Source organism: Lagenorhynchus albirostris, chromosome 5, assembly GCF_949774975.1.
Source record: "Lagenorhynchus albirostris chromosome 5, mLagAlb1.1, whole genome shotgun sequence".
In the NCBI taxonomy this organism is placed as follows: Eukaryota; Metazoa; Chordata; class Mammalia; order Artiodactyla; family Delphinidae; genus Lagenorhynchus; species Lagenorhynchus albirostris.
The window spans coordinates 66808442-66834006 of record NC_083099.1 but is presented as its reverse complement, the minus strand read 5'-3'; the positions used below and the strand labels follow the sequence as shown (position 1 = coordinate 66834006).

Below are 25565 nucleotides of genomic sequence, written 5' to 3'. Positions count from 1 at the left end.
CATATCTCAGTTCTAGAATGAACTGTCTAGAACTAATGTGAGTGAAATGAATATCAAAGTTATTTTAATGTATTCTATATTTACTCAGTGACCCAAAGGAGCTTGTTAATATTTTACTATATTAACTGGAAATTCCAGAAGATCTTATGTGTGGCCATCATCGCAGACTGGCTTCAAGTGTATACCCAAACACACAAAGTCTAAATAAGCTATATCATAATGTTCTAATACCCTTAGTATTGTAATAATATAGTGAACATTTTTCTGAACAGTAACTGTGTGTCAGGCACTGCTGTGAGTAATTTACATGTATTAATATTAACTTTAATCCTCAAAAACACTCTCATAAATACTATTATAATCATCCCTATTTTGCAAATGAGGAAACTGATGCAGAGAGGTAAAAATTCCTTAAGGCCACTGTGGCAAAGGGGAAATTCAAACCCAGGAAGCCGGATCCCAGAACCCAAGCTTTGGGCCTGTCTGGTACAGTGGATAATGGTAGGAGTTCTCGATGAACTGTTAGGAAACCTAAATTCTAGACCTACCTGGGTGTCCTCAAATAAGCTATTTTCTTTCTCTGTCTAAACTAAAAGATTTGGATTAAATCCAAGGTTCTCTAGCATTAAAATATCAGAATTATTATCCTGGCTCAAATATTATCTCTCTCCTTTCTGTGAAATTCGAATTCATACTATCCAGCATTTTGAATGACAAGGATCAGTGTCTGAGGGAGCCTCCATTTTTTTACTTTAAAAAAATACATATTTACTTTTTTTTTTTTTGCGGTATGCGGGCCTCTCACTGTTGTGGCCTCTCCCGCTGCGGAGCACAGGCTCCGGACGCGCAGGCTCAGCAGCCATGGCTCACACCGCTCCGCAGCATGTGGGATCTTCCCGGACCGGGACACGAACCCGTGTCCCCTGCATCGGCAGGCAGACTCTCAATCACTGCGCCACCAGGGAAGCCCTATATTTACTTTTTCAGCTGCTGTTTTCTTTTGTTTTTCTTGGCACGTGTTATGTTGACAACACAAACCATTGAGTCTACATTTCTGTATTTGTAAATGTTTATGTTGCTATTTATTTCCTTTGTTTAGGAGAAATAACAATTTATAAAACACAAATGAAAAGGAAACAAAATTAGGCAGACCAGATTTCACCAGCAAGAGGAACCTCACAACTCCATTTGTCACATTTTTACTGTGTTACTTCCATCCCAACCGCCAATGTTGCATTCACTGTCCCCCTTCTTCTGCTCAATTTTTCTCTACAGGATACATCACCATCTGACATAGGATGTATTTGACTTATTTATGTGTTGTCTTTCCTTACTAAACTGGAAGCCCATAACAGAGGCTTTATGTCTGTTTTACCCCTGCTTTGTGTCAATGCCTACAACAGTGCCTGCACACAGTAGGTGCTCAATAAGCACCGGCAAATAGAACTACATTGCTTCCGGATAAGGAGGCTCTCGGGGGGCTGAAGGCACGTCATTATGGAACTTCTTCTGTTTTCTCACCTCACTTAATGTCATTAGCCACCGAATACAGAAGCTCAGCAATAAGCCTCGACGCATCCCTCTTACTCTCCCCTGAACTGTCACAACATGACTGCCTTGGCTCAGGTTCTGTATTATCCCCATAGGCTGAGGCAAATGACCTTCAGTCACCCAAATCGCCTCCTGTTCAACGCCAGTCTCCCCAGCAGGACCCAGCATGATCTTTAATCAACGTCTATCAGATCATGTTGTTCCCTTGCGTAAATCCTTCATGGATCCTCAGGGCCTTCAGGACAGACTCTAGACTCTTTAGCAGGAAACAAAAACCCCTTTTGATCTGACCACTGATCATCCTTTTAGCCTCATTTCCCCACTACATTACCCTAGTCATTCTGCACTTTTTGTAATCCTCTCTTGGTCTCTTTGTATCCACTGAATCGTTTGTCTGAAATGCCCTTAAATTCATGGTTTACCTGGGAAATGACACCACATTCAGCCCCGACATCACCTGTGCTGGAAAACCTTTCCCCACTTTTCCAATCACACTAAGCCATTCTAACTTTTTTCCTCCCATAAGACTCTTCACCTAACTCCAGTAATACATTTATCATATTGTAATTCAGTTATTTTTAAAACTTCTGTTTCTCTTTTGTAGACTGTTTAATGGAAATTAACACAGTGCCTGGCACATAGTAGGCCGTCAACAACTACTGAATAAAGAAATGAACAAATACCATAAATGCCCTATCTAGAAATCCTTATCCTTCTCATTTAAAAGCACGCTTATAAACAAATCAGATCCCAAATTCTTACCGATGAGACAAAGTTTAGAATTTTCCTAGTCTTACCTAAACACATCTTGTGGCCTGTCTAAGGTATCTCTTGACTTTGACAGTAACTGCAGTGCTGAGGCCATTCCTTCCATAGGTATCTTCTTACGTGATCTCCAAATGAAAATCCACCTTGAACCTAATGTATCAGTGAGAATGCTGCTATGACAGACACACGGTGGAAGGTAACCGGATGCACACACCTGAGTTGTATTTCCTTGGTCGGCCAGGGGAGAACCAGAGCAATGGTATCCCCACACCACCTGTGACCAGAGATGTAGAGCAGGGGAGATGCCGGGATAGTAGGATGTGGGGTAGACTGTTCCCAGGATTGCTTTAGAAGCACAAGAGAAGTTTTCTTTAGCATCAGGGTATCACAACAGCTTCCTGAAGACAACACACATCCAAAATTAGGAGTGGGAACTAAGTCGAAGAATCAGTTAATCAGTGTCTGGCTTCCTGAACCACCTTAATGAAATAAAATGCCAAAATTCACAGATACGTTGACACTCCTGCTGACAGCCTAAAATAGCATCAACTTCCGACTGAGTGAGCCAATTGCTAGCTAGTGCATAGAACTCTTCTACCTGATGATATGTCAATAGGGTGACCTTATTTTCAAGATAAGTTCCCTTCTCCTTGCTGTCTCTCATTTCTGCTTTGACAGTGAGACTGCACTTGGCTTTTTCTAAGGCTCACTAGATTAGAAGATGACACTGCAGATGGATTGCTGAAAGTGAAAAGTAACTATTTCCACGTGTGAAAGAAAGTTTCACTGGATTGGGATGAAGCACTGGGAGAAGGGACTTTCTGGATTTAGATAATGTTAAAATCACAAGAACCAGGTTTCAATTTCAAGAGGGAACAGAGGACTAGAAATGTATATTTCAAGTGCTAACAAAAATAGTTTTACATTCAGCACTTGTCTTACATTGTCTGGAGTAAGCAGCACACATGGGCACTATTATCCTTGTAGGGGAGCCAAGACGGTATCCCTGAAGACATCTGGTAGACTGCAAACAGAATGATGGCATGCAGGGATTTCTATCTGCTGCCTGGCCAGTTGTGGGACTCTTCAATCAGAGGAAATCAAATCATACTAAAAAAAGTCCCCCAGGAGAAGCAGAGGGAGAAATAGAATGGAATTTGGCAGAAAAGCCGTATGATGAGCACAGGCTTTGTGACCCAATCTTCTGCCAGGCCTAGTTAGCTGCCCTTCTGCAAGCTATAGTCATTGACAAAGTACATACAGTGGTTAGGAGGCAGACTCTGGGTTCAAATTACAACTCCAATAATTACTAGACCCTGGGCAAATTATTTACCTTCTTTTTGGTTCAGTTTTCTCATCTGGAAAAGAACAATGCCTACACCTCACAGGGTTATAGTCAAGAAATATGTATAATGCATACAAAACTTGTAGTATATAGTAAGTGCTCAGTGCATGCTAGTCTAATTGTAAACAGAATTTTACAGAATTCTGTAGAATCAAGTCAGACTACAGAAACTCTACTGCAAGCAAAAGTCTTGATGGAGGGGCACAGAGAGATTTAAGAACTCATCTAGCTCTATCTCCTTGTGGTGATCTTCGGGGAAGAGCAAGATAAGGAAGAGGTGGTCTTTCTTCACAATGATCTTACAGTAAGGTAGAAGGTATAGACATATAAACATATATTATGTATATTACATAGTATATATAACATATATACACATGTGTGTATGTATATAGAGATGAGAAATAAAGGCCATAAGAATTATGAATAAAATACAGCAGTAACAAAAATTTAAATGAAATTAATGCTGACTTAGAAATTGGAGACTATATCCTAGGGTAGGTTACAGTGCCTTTCTATCTGTGCCAAACCCTTTTTTAAAAAAGCTACATTTCCAAGTAAGGTAGATTATACATCTGAATCCTGGACTCCAGCAGGACAAAGTCTTCATTTTTCTTTAATCATTCATATCAATAACCCAAGTAAGTTAAATTCAAGGAAGCAGCAATTCTACCCCGGCCAAGTTTCTGTTATTTTGCTGTCTCCCTGCTCCCTACTGATCTGACAAGGGAAACTGGGATCAGATGTGGTCCAAGCTTGTCCCATCTCTGATTGGCCTCTAATTGTTCAATAGAGATCACAGGTACATTTCTGAATGTTTTGGACAACTTCTGATGAGTCCCAAACTCTCCTGATCGGAATGCTTTAAACAAAGCAGGAAAAAAAAAATCAGCAAAGAAAAAAATTAACCATGTTTTCTACTACCTGCAATTCTTAGCCTAGTAGTAATACACTCTTTGTTCTGTGGAAAAACACTCTATATTGATTCTGCTGACACCGACAGTAAAGCTGTGTGGTGGCTGGCTTTATTTTAATTTATTTTTTCTTCACATCTCAGATGAGAAAGTGGGTTATGATTCATCCTGCACAATCTGAGTCAAAATTCATTTTTGTCTCCTTTCAATTAGTTCTTCTTCATTCCACATTAAAAAGCAAGAGTAGTTTGCTCAGCAAATGAGAACACTGTGGTATGTCTGCGTGTTGTTTTCTCACACACAATGACTGAAAAACATTTTTTGTAATGATATTCCAATAACAAGAGAACATCATAAGAAAATTCAAAGTGTTAATTTAAATAGAGATAAACAGTGACATTAAAAATTCAGAGCGGCTGATTATTACACACTAATCATAAGCGGCATAAATCAAGCTAGATGCTGCACTGGGAAGCAATACTGACGTCTCTTAAATTTTTGATTTGTTATGGCTTAGAATACATTTTCACATCTATTTCTTTAACTTGGTCCTCACAATAATTATATAAAATATATAGGATAACCTTTATTAATAGGTGAAATAACTGAAATTCAAAAAGCTTAAGAGGTTATATAAAGTTGCTTAAAGTACATGTAATTTAACCCAGAAAACCTACATTAAGAATTTGGTTCCATCTCTTAACTGGTCCTTGTTTAAGCTGATTTCTCTCTAATCCTAAAACTGTTAAAAAAATGTTTTCAAATAATGCATAATATGTTCTAAAGCACATTGCAAATGTCAAATGTCACCAATGTCACGCAGAGAAGATACTCGGACTTCCTGACTCCAAGTCCAGTTTTGGTGTCACTATGCCATGTAACAAAAGATGAAGTATTTATTTTTATGACAATGCTATATTATACACTGAAGACCATGATCACATTCATGGTTACTAATATTAATATTATTTATTTATACAAAGTATCATTAGTGAACAACATATTAAACCAGGAAAATCCTTAAACAGTGACGCTAGAATATCCAATTCAGTACACAGTGTTCCTTATGTTCTACAATCTTAGTTTATGTTTGTTAACTGACATTTAAAGCTACTTCAAATGATGTGAACCTTCTCGTATATCTTAGGAAATGAGGAACAATACTGAGCAGAGTATAAAACAGTCTAGGAAATATAATTCTTGGGTTTCTTTTCCAATTCTTCTGAAGCAAGCAATGTTGTAATTCTACATAGGGCAGCTATTTTCCTACCCACTTATGTTTTAATGGTGTATAGAGGACAATATACGAAAAGTATTTGAGGTAAGTAAATTAAAAGGCCAAAGGATCCCAAGAGATCATGAAGTCTATGAGAGATGAGATCCGTGGAAAAGGGGCTGGCCTAATATGTCACAGCAAGATTGTGGGACAGTGACTGGCCCAGAATCTGGCCTCTGGTTACTTGATACCTGGCTCTTTACACCACTACATGGCCTCTCATGATAACATGATGATGCTGGGTGTAAAAAAAAAATTTTTTTTTAAGTAAAACTTAACTCAGTGGGTAACCTTTGACATCATTTCACCAAAATATTCCATCAATTTATCTTCTGGTTGAGTTATACACACATTTCTCAGTATTTTGAACATTGGAGGGTTCATGGATGAACATTTTAAATTTAATTATGGTATTTAGTTTCATGCCTTTTAGGGGGAAAAAAGCAACAGGTACTTTAATCCATAAAATCAAATTATGGATATTATTGACATGAATGAAGATAAAATAGGTTAAAAAATAAATGAATTGATTTGAACAAAAATGTTAGGCAAATAATAGTACAGATGGTTTGCATATGTAGTGAAAATTACGAAGGTGGCCTCCAATGACCAATGAATGGGAAGCTTTCAAGTTGGAAGATTTATAGCCAGCTCTCTAACTGTGCCATGGTCCTAGGGCTGAATGGTGTGTGTGTGTGTGTGTGTGTGTGTGTGTGTGTGTGTGTGCGAGTGAGTCTGTGTGAGTGTGAGTGTCTGTGTGTGTCTCTGTGTGAGAGTGTGTGTGTGAATGTGTCTGTGTGTGTCTCTGTGAGTGTTGTGAGTGTGAGTGTGTGGAGAGCGAGACAGTAGATGTTAGTAACTGTTTTCAATTACCTCCTGCCTACTGTATCATCTTAGCCTCCTTCAACAAGTCACCCCTGCAGTGTTTGTGTTCCTTCTTGTTGAATTTTAACAAATGATGTTCACTTCCAGGTAGGAGTGGAACCAGGTCCAGGACTGATATAAATTGAAATTTTGATAGTCAGAGAACCAAACGGGGACTGAGATCAGAACTGTGCAGTGCTATAATGAAACTGGGAGAATTTAATGTAACATGACTGGCATCAGAGTGAAAATTAGGAGGAAAATCAGGATAAGGTCATTAATTTGGACCTGCTTGTGGGATTTCCCAGTTTATCGGCCTTGGATATTTTCCGCTCGCTTTTCTCTTAAAGCATTCAATTGTCTTTGCTGAGAACTCTGTCCACAAATAGTGCTTCACCAATAGGTCTCTCTATTCCCCAGCAATAGGTGGACTCCTCTGGCATTTTATCTGGCACAGGTCAGCTGGCAATAGTGGCAAAAGCCCCTGAACCTGGATGAAAAAGAGTGTATTTTCCACTTCCAGTCATGAAATCTGTTTTCCATCAAAGCCCTTGGTGCTAGAGGATTGAACAAATGCTTTCTCTCCTTGGTCATTATGTTACCTTATTTCCTTTCTCTCCCATAGCACACACTTCAATGATTGGTGTATAGCAAGCACTCAATAAATATTTGAAGATGAGTGAATCCGTTCAATTGAAAGTACAACAGATGCCTACCAAGTAGAACTCTGCAGATGTTCAAACAATGGCTTTGCTGACAGTCAATTAATTATGCCTTCTGACAATTCTAATGTCACTTCAAAGTCTGGAAGGAGATGATTATCTGGTTTTAGAGAAAGTTGTGGGGAAAGTTCAGGTTGGGGGAAAGGAGCGTGGTTTGAAAAGGAAAGGGAGTTGAGTTCACAGTTATCTGTATTTGTGTGTTTAAGATCAGAAAATGCATAATTAGCACATAATTAGGTTCGGGTCTCAGCTCTGCATGTCTCAGTACACAACCACAGACAACCTACAAGTTGAAACTTTCTTTTGCCATACACATTGTGTGCCCCGCCAGCTCTTTCTCTCTCAGGACATCAAGCTTATTTCCACAGTTATTAGGTAAAGGATGCTTGATTATAAAGTAAAGATCTCTTTTATACTTTTTTTTTTCATTCTTTGATAAAGAGAATGGTGATCCCAATGCAAGAGAATGAGTGAGTATCTGCTGTATGTATGAAACACCAATCCTGGGTGAGTCTTCCCAGCCTTGAAGGGGTGGTAATATAAGAGAATGATCTTTTATAACTGGTTGCTAGGGAAAAAACATGTAAACATGGAGAAAGGACTTTTTTTTTCAGTGTGATGCCCTGCCCATCTGACCCAATTAGATTAGAACAGAAGAAAATTGAGGAGGTAAGAGATTGTCTTGGGAACCAAGGACAACAAAGGAATCCCTGAGGGGAGAAACTGTGATTTAGAACTTAAAAAAGAAAATCCTAACTATGTAACCTATCCATTGACGAATTTCAATCTTTAATTTTCAAAGAAAACACAGGGAAAAGAGATCAAGTCCAAGGGTATCAACCTAATTTTGACTGAAGTTCAATGATCGTAGCAACCATGTGTTGTTCTACCTTAAACATTCTCTAGTGCCTTTAAGTGATTTAAAAAAGGAATGAGAAAGTCTGAGTTACAATCCATGGCTCTGTCACTAATTAGTTTGTGAACCTAGAAAACTCCCTTATTTTCACAATATCTAAAAATGAGAGGATTTTCCTAGATAGTCTTTAAGATTCCCTCTAGCTGTAACATTTTAAGATTCCATAAGGTGTTAAATAAATGAAGTATTTTCCCTCTGTAGTTTATACCATGTCCTGCTACAAGGAGTATGGAATGTCTGCTCACAATTTTTATTCATGGGTTTATTAATTAATTAAACATTAAATATCTCCTATGTGCCAGGCATTGATCTAGGACCAAAAATGGGGACACAGCAGTGCACTAAACAAAAACTACCTTCAATCAGACTTATATACTAGTGAGGTAAACAAACAAGTAAGTAACTTGATGAGTATGAGAAAAGAGGATATTGACAATCTCTTCTGTTCATTTATATTTGAAAATCAAGGAGATAAGGACAGTATATGTACAAAGGTTCTAACAAGTTTTTATCATTTTATCATTTTTAAGGGCAATGTGTTCTTAACTCAAATTTGAATAAGGTGTCACCACGTCTGGGTTCACAAAAATAGCAGGCCCAACCCACTCCCTCACCTTTGTGAACAGCCCTGCCATTCCTCTTCTTACCATCAGAGACTAATTTCTATTCTTTGTTCAGAAAGGAAATTTTGGCCATAGAGTTCAAATCACTCCCAGCTGTATGACCTTGAACGAGTCATTTGGGCTTTAGTTTTCTGGAACATGAAAGGTTGTCCTAGATAGTTTCTAAGATTAAATTATTCTTTATGATACTACAAGTCTAGGTTTCCAAATCGATGCTTAAAAACACACTATGTAGCCAAATTAATTAAAAATTAACGTGTGCTGAGATAGAACACATAAAATGCTTAGGATTATTATTTATTTAGTGCTGTGACCATACATTGCCCCAAGCAAACATTTTACCAGAAATCACTACCACAAAAGTAAATACATCAAATATGTCTCATTAATAGAAAACATTCTATTCCCATGACCCACAGAGACCTTAAACAAAAAGCTAGAGAAACAAAACCAAGAAATCCATTTTTTTCCCTAATCAATACCACCTTTTCTCTAAACCACTTATTTTCTACTTATTCTTCCATTGTGGTTTTGGGGTTTTTAATTAATTAGGTTATTTTTCTGTGAAAATAAGATCCTTACGGTTTCAGGTTCCATCTGTATTAAAGGCAGCTCCCACTTGGAATCACTTTCTAGTTTGTAATTGACAGGAGCACTTTGGAAACCATTTCCTTGACACAAAATAATAAAAACAATGAAATACAAATTACTTAGCACTTACCAGTTGAAACCCTCTAAAATCTTTTCAAAGCAATCACATTGTTCCTCGTACCGATGAAGAAGCTAAAACACAGAGTTTGTTCACTGATTTATCTCATAGTCTATGACCAATCCAGCAACATGGTGCTAAGAGAGCATGATGGGGTGGAAAGAGAACAGGATCTGGGATCAGTAGGCCTGGGCCCCTGTGTAATTCTGATGCTAATGGGATCTATGAGTAGCTGGGGTGGCAGAGGGCTCTGAGGAATGGGGAGTCCCTTAATCACACAGATCCTGTTTCTTCATATGCCAAATGGAAATAAACACACTGTCTGCTTTGCAGGGCTGCTGTCTAGTTTAAATTAAATTACATAACGAGTATAAAAGTGCTTTACAAAGCACTATATAAATGTTAGTTGTAATCATGTAATAATAATGATAAGCTGGGGTTAGCACTAAACGTTAGATGCAAGAGCTTGATTCCCACGCAAGTTGAGATGCCTAAGTCACTGAATGTCAGAGTTGGACAAGTATTTTTGAAATCTAATCTCATAGTCCATTGAAAGCTTGAGTACCTTTCACCACTTCTCCAACAAGGGGTTACTGGGCTTTGGCCTACGCTCTTCCAAGAAATTTCTTCTGTCTGTTAAACATGTTAATTCATTATACCGAATGTAAATTTGCCAGCTTCCCCTCACTTGCCTTTGTAGCTAACTTTGGAATAACACGTATTAAGTCTAGTACCTTTTCGACATGGCAGTTCTCCAATAGCTTTCAGGGCTCCAGGCTTTCTTTTCTCCACTCCTTCAACTGTAGCTCAAATAGTGGTTTCCAGTTTCCTAAGCCTCTTAGTCCAAGTCCTCTAGACATGTTCACTTATCCTTTGGTCTTACTAAAATAGAAAAGAAATAAACCATCTTCCCCATTGTCTGGGGCACTCTGCTTCTACTCACGAACATCCTTTGGACCTCCACCTTGCTCTCAATTGAGAAGATACAGAGTACCAAGTATGGTGAGGTCGTTTTATCAGTAAAGTACTCGTAGCACATTCCCCTCCATGCCTTTCTTCTCTTAGGGCTTGACACATGCCGGGCCCCCACTGCCTCATATCTTCCACCCTGTCCTCCTGTCCTTTGAAGCAATAAAGCCTACTTCCCCTAGAACCAACTCCTGGCTTTATGCAAAAACTCTCAATATGCCTCACTAACAATGCTCAAGAGATAAACAAAAAAATTCTTAGATAAATGCCAAGTTCTGTGAAGAGAATTTACCTAGTGCTGTTCTAAAGGCATAGGGATTCTTCAAATGGCTCACTAAACAATATTAAGACTCACACACTTCAGGTTTTTTTTTGGAAGAAGGAATAAGACAACACCGTGTAAACACTGCCAAGATAATTACAGCTTCCTGCTTAAAAATAAGCTGGTAGATATTTTTAGTCCATCCTCAGATATATTACATTGTTCATTTCCAGAGATACTGTATTCCAAGATTGTTGCCTTCTGCCTTAGGGTCTGTACAGCCAGAACACCATTATTTTGGAGAGAATCATGCCATGGCCACAGACTGAGACATGGTTCTCACCTACAAAACATGCTTTGTCTTTCAAAATGAATGAAAACACAAAACTTAGAGGCTCTGGGTATACCAACCAACATGGAGAACACCTGCATAAGTTCACAGACATGGCTCAAGGATATCTAGAGACAAACTCAACTTTCCTTTACATTTCTCCCTCAAAACTATCTGAAAAATATAAGCTCCAAATGCTGGCCACTAGCCCTGTAAGCTCCCTAATTTTCTAGCAACGAAAACTTTCTCCCCCATTAATTTTAATAGCTAATTTAAAAATCCTCCCTCTCCTATTTTAAGTTCTGAACTTTACCCTAAATTATAGTAATTTATAGTTCATCACCCCTTGTTCTTTCTATGTATCTACCCCTGGCACTGAGAATTTCCTCTAGTAGAAACATAGTTTTCTAGTTGCCCAGGGAAACAGGTTGCTCCAAGATACAAGCACTTGAACCAAGGCCTGTAGCCTTGCAAATGATGTGAATGATGTAAAGATCTACTGCCTGGTTAACTGAATTAGATGAGAATTTCTCCTTACCTTCAACTTTCTTCTATATTTCCTCTCTTCCCCCTATAGCACAGCATTCTAGGCCCACTCAAGTACACCCTTGCTAATGGAAAGACACTTAGGAATCTGCTACAGCCAAAATTCAAGTCCAAGCAGGTGAAAAATGTTCAGAACATGAGAGGCTATCTTCCCTTCAAAGATCTGGACTTATCATACTGCTCTACTATGATTCATCTGCTATGGCATTTAGCTAATACTGTAATGCAACAGATACAATTTTTGATGAAGATGTAAAAGGAAGGGCATGGAAGCACTAAAACTAGCACATTTTCAGAAGAAATCATTACAAAAAAATCAGCTGAGACTCAATTGAAGGTTCCAGCTTGTAATATTTTATCAAGAAATGACTTGAGGAAACAATCACTATAGCTCTTAGTGATTTTTAGTGATTTGCTTTCCCTTAAGGTCAACAGTCAGCTAACATGGCTGATAGAGAGGTATTAGGTGGGTTATCTCCCTAGAGTATGTATCTGAGCCGTGGCAAAAAGCCTATGCTTAGTGTCACATCAGTTAATTCAGGAGTTAAAGGTAGTCAAAGTATATTGCCAGTGGCACTGAAGTCTGGGCTACAGACGCTCTCAAAACAGTTGGTCTCTTACTTAAAGATCATGACTTCAGGAGGTAAAGGATGACATGAGGCAGGAATAGCCACCTACAGGAACAGTTTATGCCTTTTTGTAACGGTAATGAATCAGAATGGACTTGCGGTCTGAAGAATAAGTCGAAATCCTAAAACTTATAGCTGTGTGACTCGAACAACTCATTAAGTCTCTCTGAATCTCTGTTTCCTCATCAGAGAAATGAAAACTTCATGGCCAGATATATGAGTCAGACCATGACTGGGAGTGGGCTTTTTAAACTTGTAGAGCTTTAAGTAAATATAGCTTTCATCATTTCCACCACAATGGTTATCATCTCACCAACAATAGAAAGGGTATGTGTCCAGTAGAAAATAAAGAAACAGATACACAAGAAAGGGAAATTTTAAAACAGTCAAGTTTACAAGATATAGGAATGACTCTCTATTTCTCCCGCCCAAGAAGGGAGTGTTAAGATGATTCATTTGTGGGGCTTCCCTGGCGGTCCAGTGGTTAGGGCTTGGCGCTTCCACTGCAGGGGGCGCAGGTTCGATCCTTGGTTGGAGAACTAAGATCCCGTATGCCATGCGGCACGTACAAAAATAAAAGATAATTCATGTGTGATAGGCTTCAATACTCCTGGGGGGAGAAAGGGTATCCTTTGTAGCTGTGCAGTTATAGTATCTCTCATAGTTATAATCTGAAGCGATTCTGCCCTCCTCATAATATCTCTACATCTATCTATCTTGTTTCAAAATAAGTTGCTTCACAATTTGTATGGAAACACAAAAGACCCCGAATAGCCAAAGCAATCTTGAGAACGAAAAACGGAGCTGGAGGAATCAGGCTTCCTGACTTCAGACTATACTACAAAGCTACAGTAATCAAGACAGTATGGTACTGGCACAAAAACAGAAATATAGATCAATGGAACAGGATAGAAAGCCCAGAGATAAACCCACGCACATATGGTCACCTTATCTTTGACAAAGGAGGCAGAAATGTACAGTGGAGAAAGGACAGCCTATTCAATAAGTGGTGCTGGGAAAACTGGACAGCTACATGTAAAAGTATGAGATTAGATCACTCCCTAACACCATACACAAAAATAAGCTCGAAATGGATTAAAGACCTAAATGTAAGGCCAGAAACTATCAAACTCTTAGAGGAAAACATAGGCAGAACACTCTATGACATAAATAACAGCAAGGTCCTTTTTGACCCACCTCCTAGAGAAATGGAAATAAAAACAAAAGTAAACAAATGGGACCTAATGAAACTTAAAAGCTTTTGCGCAGAAAAGGAAACCATAAAGAAGACGAAAAGACAACCCTCAGAATGGGAGAAAATATTTGCAAATGAAGCAACTGGCAAAGGATTAATCTCCAAAATTTACAAGAAGCTCATGCAGCTTAATAACAAAAAAACAAACAACCCAATCCAAAAATGGGCAGAAGACCTAAATAGACATTTCTCCAAAGAAGATATACAGAGTGCCAACAAACACATGAAAGAATGCTCAACATCACTAATCATTAGAGAAATGCAAATCAAAACTACAATGAGATATCATCTCACACCAGTCAGAATGGCCATCATCAAAAAATCTAGAAACAATAAGTGCTGGAGAGGGTGTGGAGAAAAGGGAACCCTCTTACACTGTTGGTGGGAATGTAAATTGATACAGCCACTGTGGAGAACAGTATGGAGGTTCCTTAAAAAGCTACAAATAGAACTACCATATGACCCAGCAATCCCACTACTGAGCATATACCCTGAGAAAACCATAATTCAAAAAGAGTCATGTACCAAAATGTTCATTGCAGCTCTATTTACAATAGCCCAGAGATGGAAACAACCTAAGTGTCCATCATCGGATGAATGGATAAAGAAGATGTGGCACATATATACAATGGAATATTACTCAGCCATAAAGAGAGACGAAATTGAGCTCTTTGTAATGAGGTGGATAGACCTAGAGTCTGTCATACAGAGTGAAGTAAGTCAGAAAGAGAGAGACAAATACCGTATGCTAACACATATATATGGAATTTAAGAAAAAAAAATGTCATGAAAAACCTAGGGGTGAAACAGGAATAAAGACACAGACTTACTAGAGAATGGACTTGAGGATATGGGGAGGGGGAAGGGTAAACGGTGACAAAGCGATAAAGAGGCGTGGACATATATACACTACCAAACGTAAGGTAGATAGCTAGTGGGAAGCAGCCGCATAGCACAGGGAGATCAGCTCGGTGCTTTGTGACCGCCTGGAGGGGTGGGATAGGGAGGGTGGGAGGGAGGGAGACGCAAGTGGGAAGAGATATGGGAACATATGTATATATATAACTGATTCATTTTGTTGTGAAGCTGAAACTAACATACCATTGTAAAGCAATTATACTCCAATAAAGATGTTTAAAAAAAAAAAAAAACAAAATAAGTTGCTGACATAATGACACTTTACCCTAAATACTTCAACATTTTGCTCCTAAAAACAAGGATATTATCTTATATAACCACAATGCCATTACCATACCCACAAAATTAACATTGATGTATTATCTAATATATAGTTCATATTTAAATTTCTCTCAACTTGCCCTAAATACTTTGTTTTTTTTGTTTTTTTGTGCTTTTTTTGCGGTACGCGGGCCTCTCACCGCTGTGGCCTCTCCCGTTGCGGAGCACAGGCTCCGGACGCGCAGGCTCAGCGGCCATGGCTCACGGGCCCAGCCGCTCCGCGGCATGTGGGATCCTCCCGGACCGGGGCACGAACCCGCGTCCCCTGCATCGGCAGGCGGACTCTCAACCACTGCGCCACCAGGGAAGCCCCAATACTTTGTTTTCCGATCCAGATTCAATCAAGATGCATGCCTTGCATTTGACTGGCATGTCTTTTTTCATTTTCTTTAATCTTGACATTTTTAAAGAATTCAGGACAATTGTCTTGAAAAATGGCACATCATTTGGATTTGTCTACTTCCTAATGGTTGGATTTCAGGTTAAGTATTTCAGCAAGACTGTGTCACACAGGTGATGTTGCGGACTTTCTACTGCATCGTATCAGCTGGCACATGTCAGTGTGTCCCATTTTGGTGATGCTAAGTTCCATCACTTGGATTAAGAAAGCTTCCAAACTCTCTATTTGTGAAGGTATCTTTTCTCCTTTGACTTAAGTCACCTGTGAGGTGACATTTTGATATTCCTCCCCTACTTTGAAGCATGCCATAATTATAGTTCTTCAAACAAAGAAAAACTGCTAAGAGTAATGGGAAACTCCATAATGAAAAACAAAACAAAACAAAAATATATTCATGAATTATTCCACTCAAGGAAAAAGAAAATAGGGGCTGCACAGAAAAAAGTGAACATGACTACAGGGGAATCTATTCCATTGACACCGTTTATTTACATTTTGTTCCCTCTCACTCACTGGTGCAGCTCATAATCTAGTAGGAGATCTTTGACATGAAAGCATTTAATGACCTTCAGCAAATCAGTTATAGTGTCAATGAAAATTCCAGCATTAAATAGGCAAAGTGATAGAAAAAGTGAGGGGGTTGAGTTGGGGCTGGGCATGTTAACACAAGAGTGACAAGTTCTTTGAAGGTGGTGATTAGCAATGCTATTTCCAGCCCAGAATGGAACTCAGGTAAAATTCTGATAGAGAACAAGAGATGACTCTTCTTCATCTCCCTTGGGTCAGGCCCTTCTGCTGCAAACACATTATTATGTAGCCGTCCTTCTCTCATCTTCAGACTTAACTCTGTCTTCTATGCTCACCTAGTGTCTCAGGCAGACCCAACACAGTGCTGCACCCCTTGCTGCACTGACATTCCTTACATGCCTGCCTCTCTCCTGTCCTTCCCAGAACTTGTGAATGCCCTGAGGGCAGAGACTCTGCTTGGTGCCCCTTGCACACAGCAGCAGGCATGGAAAACATGTTCGGGAAATGTTTAATGTTTGAGTAGAACAGTAAACCATAGTTCTGTTAACTCATCCTTTGCTTCCTGCTTTTATCTAGCCAGTGAGAGGTAGAGCTGGCATTCAAACCAAGGCATACTGGCTTTGGAACCCACATTCTTAACCACATTTCATGAAACAGCTCCCATAACCTTTGATCTCAACGTGCAGCACTCACTGTATAAGATAAAGTCCTTAGTCTTTAGGCCATTGGTCCCAGCCTACCTCTCCCACCTTATTTCCCAAAATTTGTTCCTTCCCACATGGGTGCCTCACTCCAATGATTTTATTGCCTATTATGTTAAAATCCTACTCCTCAGAAATGACATCACTTCTCTACTATCATCGCACTTCCAACTCTCTATTACCGTAATTTTAAAAAGGCTATCCACTTCACAAACACTTTTCCATTCCTGCCTCATAATGTTCTCTCTCCTTTCTTCTCAGTTCTCGAAGTACTTTGGCTGAACTTCAAATAAGTTACTTGTCGCTTTCTGCCTTGTGTTAGGATTAAACACCACAACGTTGTACACATCCTCTCTTATATAAGACTATAAGCTCCTTTAAAGGGAAGGCCCACGTCTCCCTAGCTCCACATGTCTCCAACACCTACCTAGCACAGTAGCCTGCACATAATAGGCCCTTGGTGGATATCTGCCATATAAAGTAATTTTCCTTACATAATCTTGGCCTCAATTTCTATTTTATTTATTCTATCTACCTAGAAGAGAATGCCCTTCTCTTATTTTCCATCTGTCCAAAGCTTCCTAAATGTCCAGACTAAACTCTGGAAGTGAAGGGTATGTTTGTTACCTGGGCTGTGGTGACGGCATATAAGCGTACACATACATCCAAACCCACCTAATTGTATACATTCATTATGTGACTTTGTTTACTTCAATAAAGCTGTGGAAAAAGTTTTAGAAGAAAAAAAAATTTGTATAGACCTGGAGTTTGGATTCTAATTCAGTCCTGCAACTTATTAGCTGTTGGTATTGGGCAGATTACTTAACATTTCTGTGCCTTGATTTCCTAATCTGGAAATAATAATAGCATTTACTTCACAGGGTTATATTTTTTTCTGTAAGGATGAAATGAGTTCATTCTTAATGAAGTACATACTGTGTAACAGTGCTGCCATATTGTAAGCACTCAATAAAACTTATCATTATTCCACATTCTCTCTCATGGTTTGTAACACTCATTTGGCAATGATTATTTACCAATTGGTGACATATGTTCTATTTTTGCTAGGAACTTAAGTTTAAATCACGTATTATTAATGGCTTTTTAATGGGCATATCTTGTTTTCTTTAGTAAAGCATGGGATAACTTTGATTATTGAGCATATTCTACATGCCAAGAACTTGGCTAAGTGCTTTCTATAAATATTTCATTCAGTACTCACTATAAAAGTATAAACTAGCCATTATTTCCACATTATAGATAAAGCAAAACAAAAAGATGTAGAGAATAAGCAATTTGTTCAAGTTGTCTAAGCTAGTGAGTAGTAGAGCTAGGACAGTTCTTGAAGGCAAAGATAATATTTAATTGATCTCCCAGAGCGATTAATATATACTCATTAACACAGTTACTATCTATGTTCAATGTTTTTTACTGCTATCTATTTTGTTGCTGTGAAAACTGAAGCATATATATTTGGTATGTTAGCTTTTTGTGCTTGGTATACCTTAATACAGAGGCCTTAGTTTTCACTCTTCATAAGCTTTTTTAAAAAGTTACCTTAGGCTCCAATATAAGCCCTTCTCCCATGTCAATGACAAGAGCGTGATAAACTTTTAGTATATTTTAATGTAACTAGAGACTTCTTTTAACTATTCTCTATGCATTTGTGCTAATCTCTATCAACTTACATTTAACTTTTAGCTTTATGTACTTCTCTGCATTAATGCTGTTTCTACAGAGAACTTACTATGAAAGAAATGCTAAAGCACATTTGCTTCACACCTGTGATTCACCAAGGTGGGAAACGGGGTTGAGGCAGTTGAGGAACGGGCCAATATTACTTAGCTGGTAAAAGGCAGAAAAGGAACCAGAACCAGAACTCTTTATCCCCACTACTGTGCTCTTTTAGCTAAGCTACACTGTCTCCTGCATACAAAGAAATGTCACGTTTTTCATATTTCAACCCAGTCCATTTATGATGTGGCTTTGTGCCCTCACTTTACCTGTCATTACATATTCCCAAATAGGAAGCAAGTGGGAAGACATGAAAATAGGAAGTATATGAAGAAGTAGAAGTCCCGTGCAATTTTTCCACCTCTATGCCTTTGCTTCCACTGCACCCCAAATGTAATATCCTCTCTCCAGATGCCTGAAAAGCAGTGCTACTCAGAATGATCTACAGATTCCTATCTGACTAAGACACTCTGCGATGAGACAAGTACAGACACAGACAGTATTTAGAAAATATGATAGCGATTTAATAGAGTAATTTATTCCTGTTAAATCTAATAATGGTAAAACTCATTCTTCCATTTTGTATTCTGTTTATTTCATTTTCTTAGTAACTAATTTTAATTGTACTCTATGGAAATACTGGTCTCCAACAGATTAGGGAGAAAACAGAAAATCTGAAAGGCACTGCTTTGAGTCCAGGTTCAAGAACCACCAACTCTTCTCAAAAGCATTCCCGATGTTCTCGATGAATAGAGATTTCACATTTTGTAACACTTGACCTAAGCCTCTCTTATGCCTCATAACTTTCTACCTAGATTAGCAACTGTTTGTTTTTCTTATCTTTTCTAAATAATTCCAACCTCCCTGAGGATAGGCTATGTATCTTTAACACCTCATACTTGGTGTATAATTCATAAATTCACATTACAAAAATGGAATGGATGGATGAACCACTGATAATTATTCACAGGTTTGGAGAGAGAAGTTAAAAAAAAATATAAAGGGAACAACTTTTCCTAAATAGGGAAAGGATTGAAAGCACAAAGTTTAGACACTACCCGATTCCACATTTTGTAAATGAACATTTAGATCAGTGAGAGACCTGAACACACACAGAAACCCAATTTCTGCCTAATAAGAAGCTAATAAATTGTCAAAAAATAACTTTTAAAATCAAATTTGTATTCAAGAAACTCTGCATTACCCCTGAAATTTTAGTCCAAGCTAAACAGACATCACATTTACAGCAGTCTCACAAAGCAATTTCCAGGACACTCACGTGTGTGTGTACATGCATACCAGCTCCAACACATGCAGACTCAAAGCTTTTACCAGTGGAGCCGGTACTATTCCTAATTACTAATTAAGGAAAACAGAACACAACCTTTACTTCAGAACTCAGCCCTAGACCCCACTCACCAAAGTATTCATCGGCGGGTGGATTTTCCATGTCATACAGCATCTTCTTGGTCAGATGCTCGAGCTCATCTTCAGGGCGGAATGAGGAAGGGACAGCCGGAGGCCCCATGGATCCTGTTTGTCCGCTCTGAAAGGCAGAAAACACAGAGTCCTTTAAGTGCAACCTAGACATCAACCAAGGCAATCAGGTAGTGTTTGCACTGTAGAGGAAAAAGCACTGGATGGGGCCATTAGGAGGCCTGGGTTTAATATTGGTTTTATCAGCTACTCAGTGTCTGACCTTGGGGGCACTACTTTATTCACTTGCCTTATATAGATGAGCCATCTGTCAGGCTTAGGAATCCATGTTTACAAAGAACAGGACTCTGTTTCATTCAACAATTGCTAAGCAGTCACTATGTGCCAGTTGTAGATTTATAAAAAGAAGATGAAGAAACTGAGTCTCTTTCCTTACAGAGCTTACGGTCGACTAAGAGATATAGGCACCCTAGTAATTAAAGATAAAGCAACGGTAGAAAGTGCACAGTCAGAGCACAAAGGGGACTCCCTCGTGGCCAGAGGGGAAGAATTCCAGAGGCATCAGCACAGACTAGGATTTATTCAGCTAAAGGAGAGGAACCATAAACGTTGAAGTTTTTTTTATATTCAGGTGAGGAAGAAGCCAGGTGGCATAAGGAACTCCTATGTATAAAGTTTGAGATAAGAAAAGAGATGAATATTATTGGGTACGTGGGGTCCACAAAGTGAAGGGCCTTGTGTTCCAGTTAACGAGGTTGAGTAACCCCCCTGCCCCACCCCACCAGACCACCCCTGCACTGCAAACCACCAGATGTCAAATGAGGAGGTAAATCAGCAGCGGTAAACACTGGATTGGTGTTAAATAGGCGGATGTGCCTGAATTAAAGCAACGCAAGGGGAACCAAATGTCAGGTGAAAGAACACTTGAGGTGATCAACCAAGAATCTGAAGTATGTAAAGAAAGAAGAAAGACCAGAGGCCAGATGTAAATAGCTGGTGCTATGTAAGTAAGAGGGAATTTGGTATATTTTCCTTTGCCTATATTATAACTTTGACCACTTCCGATATTACACCCCAGTATCTTCAAAGTATTAAAAATAAAAAGACTGTTAAAGGTTTAGAAATATCAGTGATGCTATCCCCCATGGCAAATGGGAAGAGCTGACATTGGGAATGCACTGCCTTGATCTTACGCTCTCTTAATATTGTTGACCAAGAGTTTCTCCTTTCATGAATAGTTTACAAGAATCAGTTCAACAAGACTTGAAGCTGCATATTCATTCACCCGTTACCTTCACTATACCAAATGAGTTCTTGGATGTGAAAATCCTGTGAAGAACAAATCCTTGTACAAAAGTTTCATTATTGTTACCAGCAACATTTCAACAGCTAAGAAGGGTATTAATTACTTGTGTTACGGCTAGGGCATGAAATGCCTTCTAAACATATGTGCAATTGTTGATTGCCAGCTATTTGGCCTTTTCTCTCTAATTATCCTTCATCTGGCATCTGCAGGATCATTACCTCAATCTACTCATTGTGAGGTAAAGAAATTGGCACCCAAAAAGATCGGGCAGGGTTAATTAGGATAAAGCCAGGGTAAGAGCCCATCCTAGATTCACTCATTTGTCCTAAACAGTAATCTCAGGGCCTCCTCTAAACTGCAAATAATGCGTGCCCTGTTGAGTTGGTGTGAGGGTTAAAGAAGTTCTTGACTCACTCACATTTGTTTTGCTTATTAGTTTATGCACACGTTCTTACAGTGCCTATTTTGCGTACCCTCTGCAAGCATCAGGGAGGAACACAAAGACGTTTTTGACACAGTCTTTGCCTTTGAAAGGACTGGAGTCTAGTGAGGGTGAAAGACAGACACAAATGATCATCAGTTCTATAAAGCACACTATATTGGGGGGAGTGTATGCAGATATAAACATTGGAGGAGTGATTTGCTAGTATAATTAAACTTCAGATTGCTCATATATGCTATCAACTTTCAAGAAAATTTTACAGAAATATTCATATAAGAACATAAAATTATTGTGGCCAGAGATAGTGAAGGGATATATGGTGTGGCAGTGGCATTGTGGTTGGAGACAGATTTAATGAGGTGAGCTTGTGAACCTGTCTGAACTTGAGACCCCCTTCTGTAAAATGGGCTTGCAATGCTACCTCACGGTCTTTGTTAGAATTAAGATGAGATAGCTTGCATTTCATGCTAAATAGAGCTTAACTACTTTCAAGCCATGGCAACAAAGGGACTCTAGATCCCCCAACCTGCCTCTGAGGGAGGGGACTATGCCAGTTCAGGTGACAACATTGAAGACGAGATAGGAAAATTATCTACAATTTGTTTTTGCAGGTTTGCGATTAAGAGAGAACTTGAGCCCCAAATTTGGTACTACCTGACTCTAAATTCTACATATTCTTTTCCAACCAAACACTGCTTTCCATAGAGAAAGTGCTAGAAACGTATGAAATATTAATGATGGTGGCTGTTTTAATTTAAATCAACAACTACTAGAGAAAATCTGATAATTCCTGCTTCCAGCCTTAGGATGAACCCTCAGGGAATGGACACAATTTATTATTGTTTGGCCCTAAAATCTTCTGGCTTCCCTTTTCATATAAACAAAGGCAGCAAGAAAGCCAAGTCTGTCCTCTGTAAATCAGAGCCAGTAATTGAGATTCTACCTTTAGCGCTTACATTTCAAGCAGAGGCCTAATTTCAAAGTACTTACCTTGTCAGTATTTCACAGATTTTAAGAAACAATACGTATAGTATACCTTTTATTCTACAAATACTCCTTCCTATTTGCTTGCTATACTGTTTCTGAAGTTTGGAAAAGGCTCTTTTCTTTTAGATTCTAATCTCATATATTGCTGATCTTGGATTCCTGGTATTCCTTCTGAATAAAGACCCCCAGGAGATCATCTCTTCCAGTGTTTCTGGACCTTATTTGGCTAGAGAACTCTCCCCACTGTCCCCAACTCCAGTGGGTAATACTCAACCTCTGTGGAATACATAGTGGTAAAAAGTCAAGTTCTTCCCAGTTGTCTCTCACACCCAGGAAAATATAGCTCAGGACTTTCTTCAGGGTTCAAGTCTCGTAAGTAGTAGTTGTTTAGCACTTTCTCACTGGGATGAAGAGATCCCTTTCAATCTCTCTCTCCCAGGAGTGCTTAGGACTCAACACATCCTAGGAAAAATTAATAATTGTGTCCAAATCATTTTTAAATAAGCAGCTTCTAAAATTGTGTCTGGGCAATAAAACACAATTGAAAATTTATAAGTGGGGGGTGAGGGGCGGCTGGCAGGGGATGTGATATATTATTTTGTTTTTTATTTCTTCAGAAGTAGAAATATGAATAGTATCAGCAGTACATTCATTGTGACATAATAACTGTTCCTTGTATCTGTATGACCCTTTTCAAAGTGCCTGCTTTCACATATGTCATCTCAAATGCTTATACAACAGCCCTGTGTGATATATCATCCTATTTTATGGATGAGGAAATTGAGGCTCAGAAAAGATAACTGAGCAATGCTGTGTGCAGTACCAGCCCTGAAAGCCAGCAGAGCCCTAACTGAGACTAGGTGTGCTGAGTTGGCCGTGTTTTGGCTCCACTTCAAGGCCTCGCTGGATTCCAATATTGTTATTTCCAAGCCTTCCAGCTCTATCACTATAGTCATTTGGATTTTAAAATAGTGATTGTATTATCTAATAAGCAAAGACGTTTTTCAGGGTGGAGGCTTACTGCTAAATAGTGAAACAAAAGCACTGCAAAACAAATATAAACCCAGCCTCTAGCCTTTTCTAAGAAAAAGACATTCTTATAAGTATCGACATTAATCACTAATATGTGCATTCTTTGAAATGCCTGGACCTCCTAGTAAAGGCAAAAAAAGAAAAAAAAAACATTACATGACCCATAGATGAAATTATTGAGAAATAAATTTCAGAGAATTCCTTCAAAATTCTCTTAACATACTTTTCCTAAGGGAATGCCAAGTACTAAGCACTATCATTATAAAGTCAAATTATTCAGGATTCCTGCCTCTGACAACTCAGTTTAGGAAGAGAGAGACATGAAAATAGGTAATTACCGTAAAGTGTAAGTACAAAAACACAGGTATGAATTCAGTGTTCTGAGATAACAGAACACTGCCAGAAAGGAGGTGACCACTTAGTTTGATATTGAAGGATAAACTGGATTTTACCAGATGAAAGAAAGGAAGAAAGAAAGAGAGAGAGAAAGAGGGAGAGAGAGACAGAGAGAGAGAGAAAGAAAGGAAGGAAGGAAGAAGAGAGAGAAAGGAAGGAAGGGGAGAGAGAAAGAGAGAGAGAGAGAGAGAGAGAGAGAAGAAAGAAAGAAAGAAAGAAAGAAAGAAAGAAAGAAAGAAAGAAAGAAAGAAAGAAGAAAAGGAAAAAAGAAAAACAATAAAGATATTCCAAGAACAGTATGTATGAAAGAACATGGATATTAGCAAAAATGTTAAGAAATAGAGGAAGAACAGAGCTAGGATGAGGCTAGAGAAATGGGTTGTGGTCAAAGTCAAGACTGTTTTAGGCAACAGATAATCTTTAAGGAGATTTAATATGGTGGGCTGACATCTACTAAAGTCATGCTTCTGAAATACGCCTATTGGCAAATATCTTATACCCAAAGCAAATGATGACTTAAAAAAATGCAACCAGACACCAATTTAGTGGTTAATATGCTTTAAAAGAACTCTGATACGTACTATGTAAATTTGCTAACTCCTCAGCAAAATGTGTTTCCTCTTCCTTCTGAGCATACAGCTAGACTATTTTCCATTCTCCCTTGCAGTTAGATACAGCCATATGAGGCATAGGAAGAAAGGAGCTCACTCCCGGAGGACAGCCATCCACTGACCAGGCTGGCTTGCCTCGAACTGTTACAGAAAGGAGACTGGAAAGAAATATGCTCAGAGGTTAATGGTTAAAAGTGATGGGCAGTGGTTTATATTCCTTTTATTTATACTTTCCTTTTTCTACAATGAAGATTTTTTCATCAGATGTGAAAAAAAATTTTTTTTTCCTGACACAGAAGTGTCAGGACACAGAAAATGTCCAAGTATCTACAGCCAACTCTTCTCTGCCATGGTTCTTTCCTTGCTAGGGGCCCAGCTGATTACTGTTCTGGGGAAGGCCTAATATGAATACCACAGCCAAATTTGGATCTAGGTCCCTGGTAAAGGTTATGGATGAGACTGTGCAAAAATAAGGACTGTTTCTGCAAACAAAATGCATATGGACAGAATCTACTTGGTGAGCAAAAAAACTCTGCCAGATTAAGAATAGCACAAATAACAGTATCCATCATACTTACATAACACTTCATGGTATTTGAAGTGTTTTGTATTTTCTTACATCAGAACCTAGTAAGTCAAAAGACCTATTTATCTCTCTAATCTTAGTTCCACCCTTAACGTATCCAGTCATTTGGATCAAATCATCTCTATCCCCTGAGCCTCGGTATGTTTATGCATAAAATGGTGTTTTCAAAGATTCCTTTGATTTTAACTCTATCACATTTTTGTACCCATAATATGCAGATATTTATAGATGTTTATAGTGAAATCACAGGTATTCATATTTATGGCAGCTTTGTAGCTTATAAATACAGACACACTGAGCAAGTGGAGACCTCATTATTATAGAGATTTCCATTTACATGAGGACTTAAATCACTTGTCAGCATCCCCTGAAACAATCTAGAACTTCATTCAGCATTCTAAATCTGAGTAAGCAGCTGGCAGGTCACAGGGTTTCTGCAGCCTACAGAACTTTCACTACACATGGGGCATGAAATCAAGAACATACAAA

The 25565-nt window shown here is 38.7% G+C and overlaps 1 protein-coding gene across 6 annotated transcripts in view; it reads right to left on the bottom strand.

The window, feature by feature from the left end:
* The window catches only part of LPP (LIM domain containing preferred translocation partner in lipoma), a 688443-nt gene that overhangs the window by 146394 nt on the left and 516484 nt on the right, over nucleotides 1–25565 (bottom strand). For all 6 annotated transcript variants that reach the window (XR_009540714.1, XR_009540715.1, XR_009540717.1 and 3 more), the window contains exon 8: nucleotides 19699–19825. Coding sequence is in view for 3 of the 6 variants with exons in the window: in XM_060150264.1 (XP_060006247.1) it covers nucleotides 19699–19825 (127 nt within the window). In the remaining 3 variants the exon portion in view is untranslated. The remainder of the gene's footprint in view (nucleotides 1–19698; nucleotides 19826–25565) is intronic.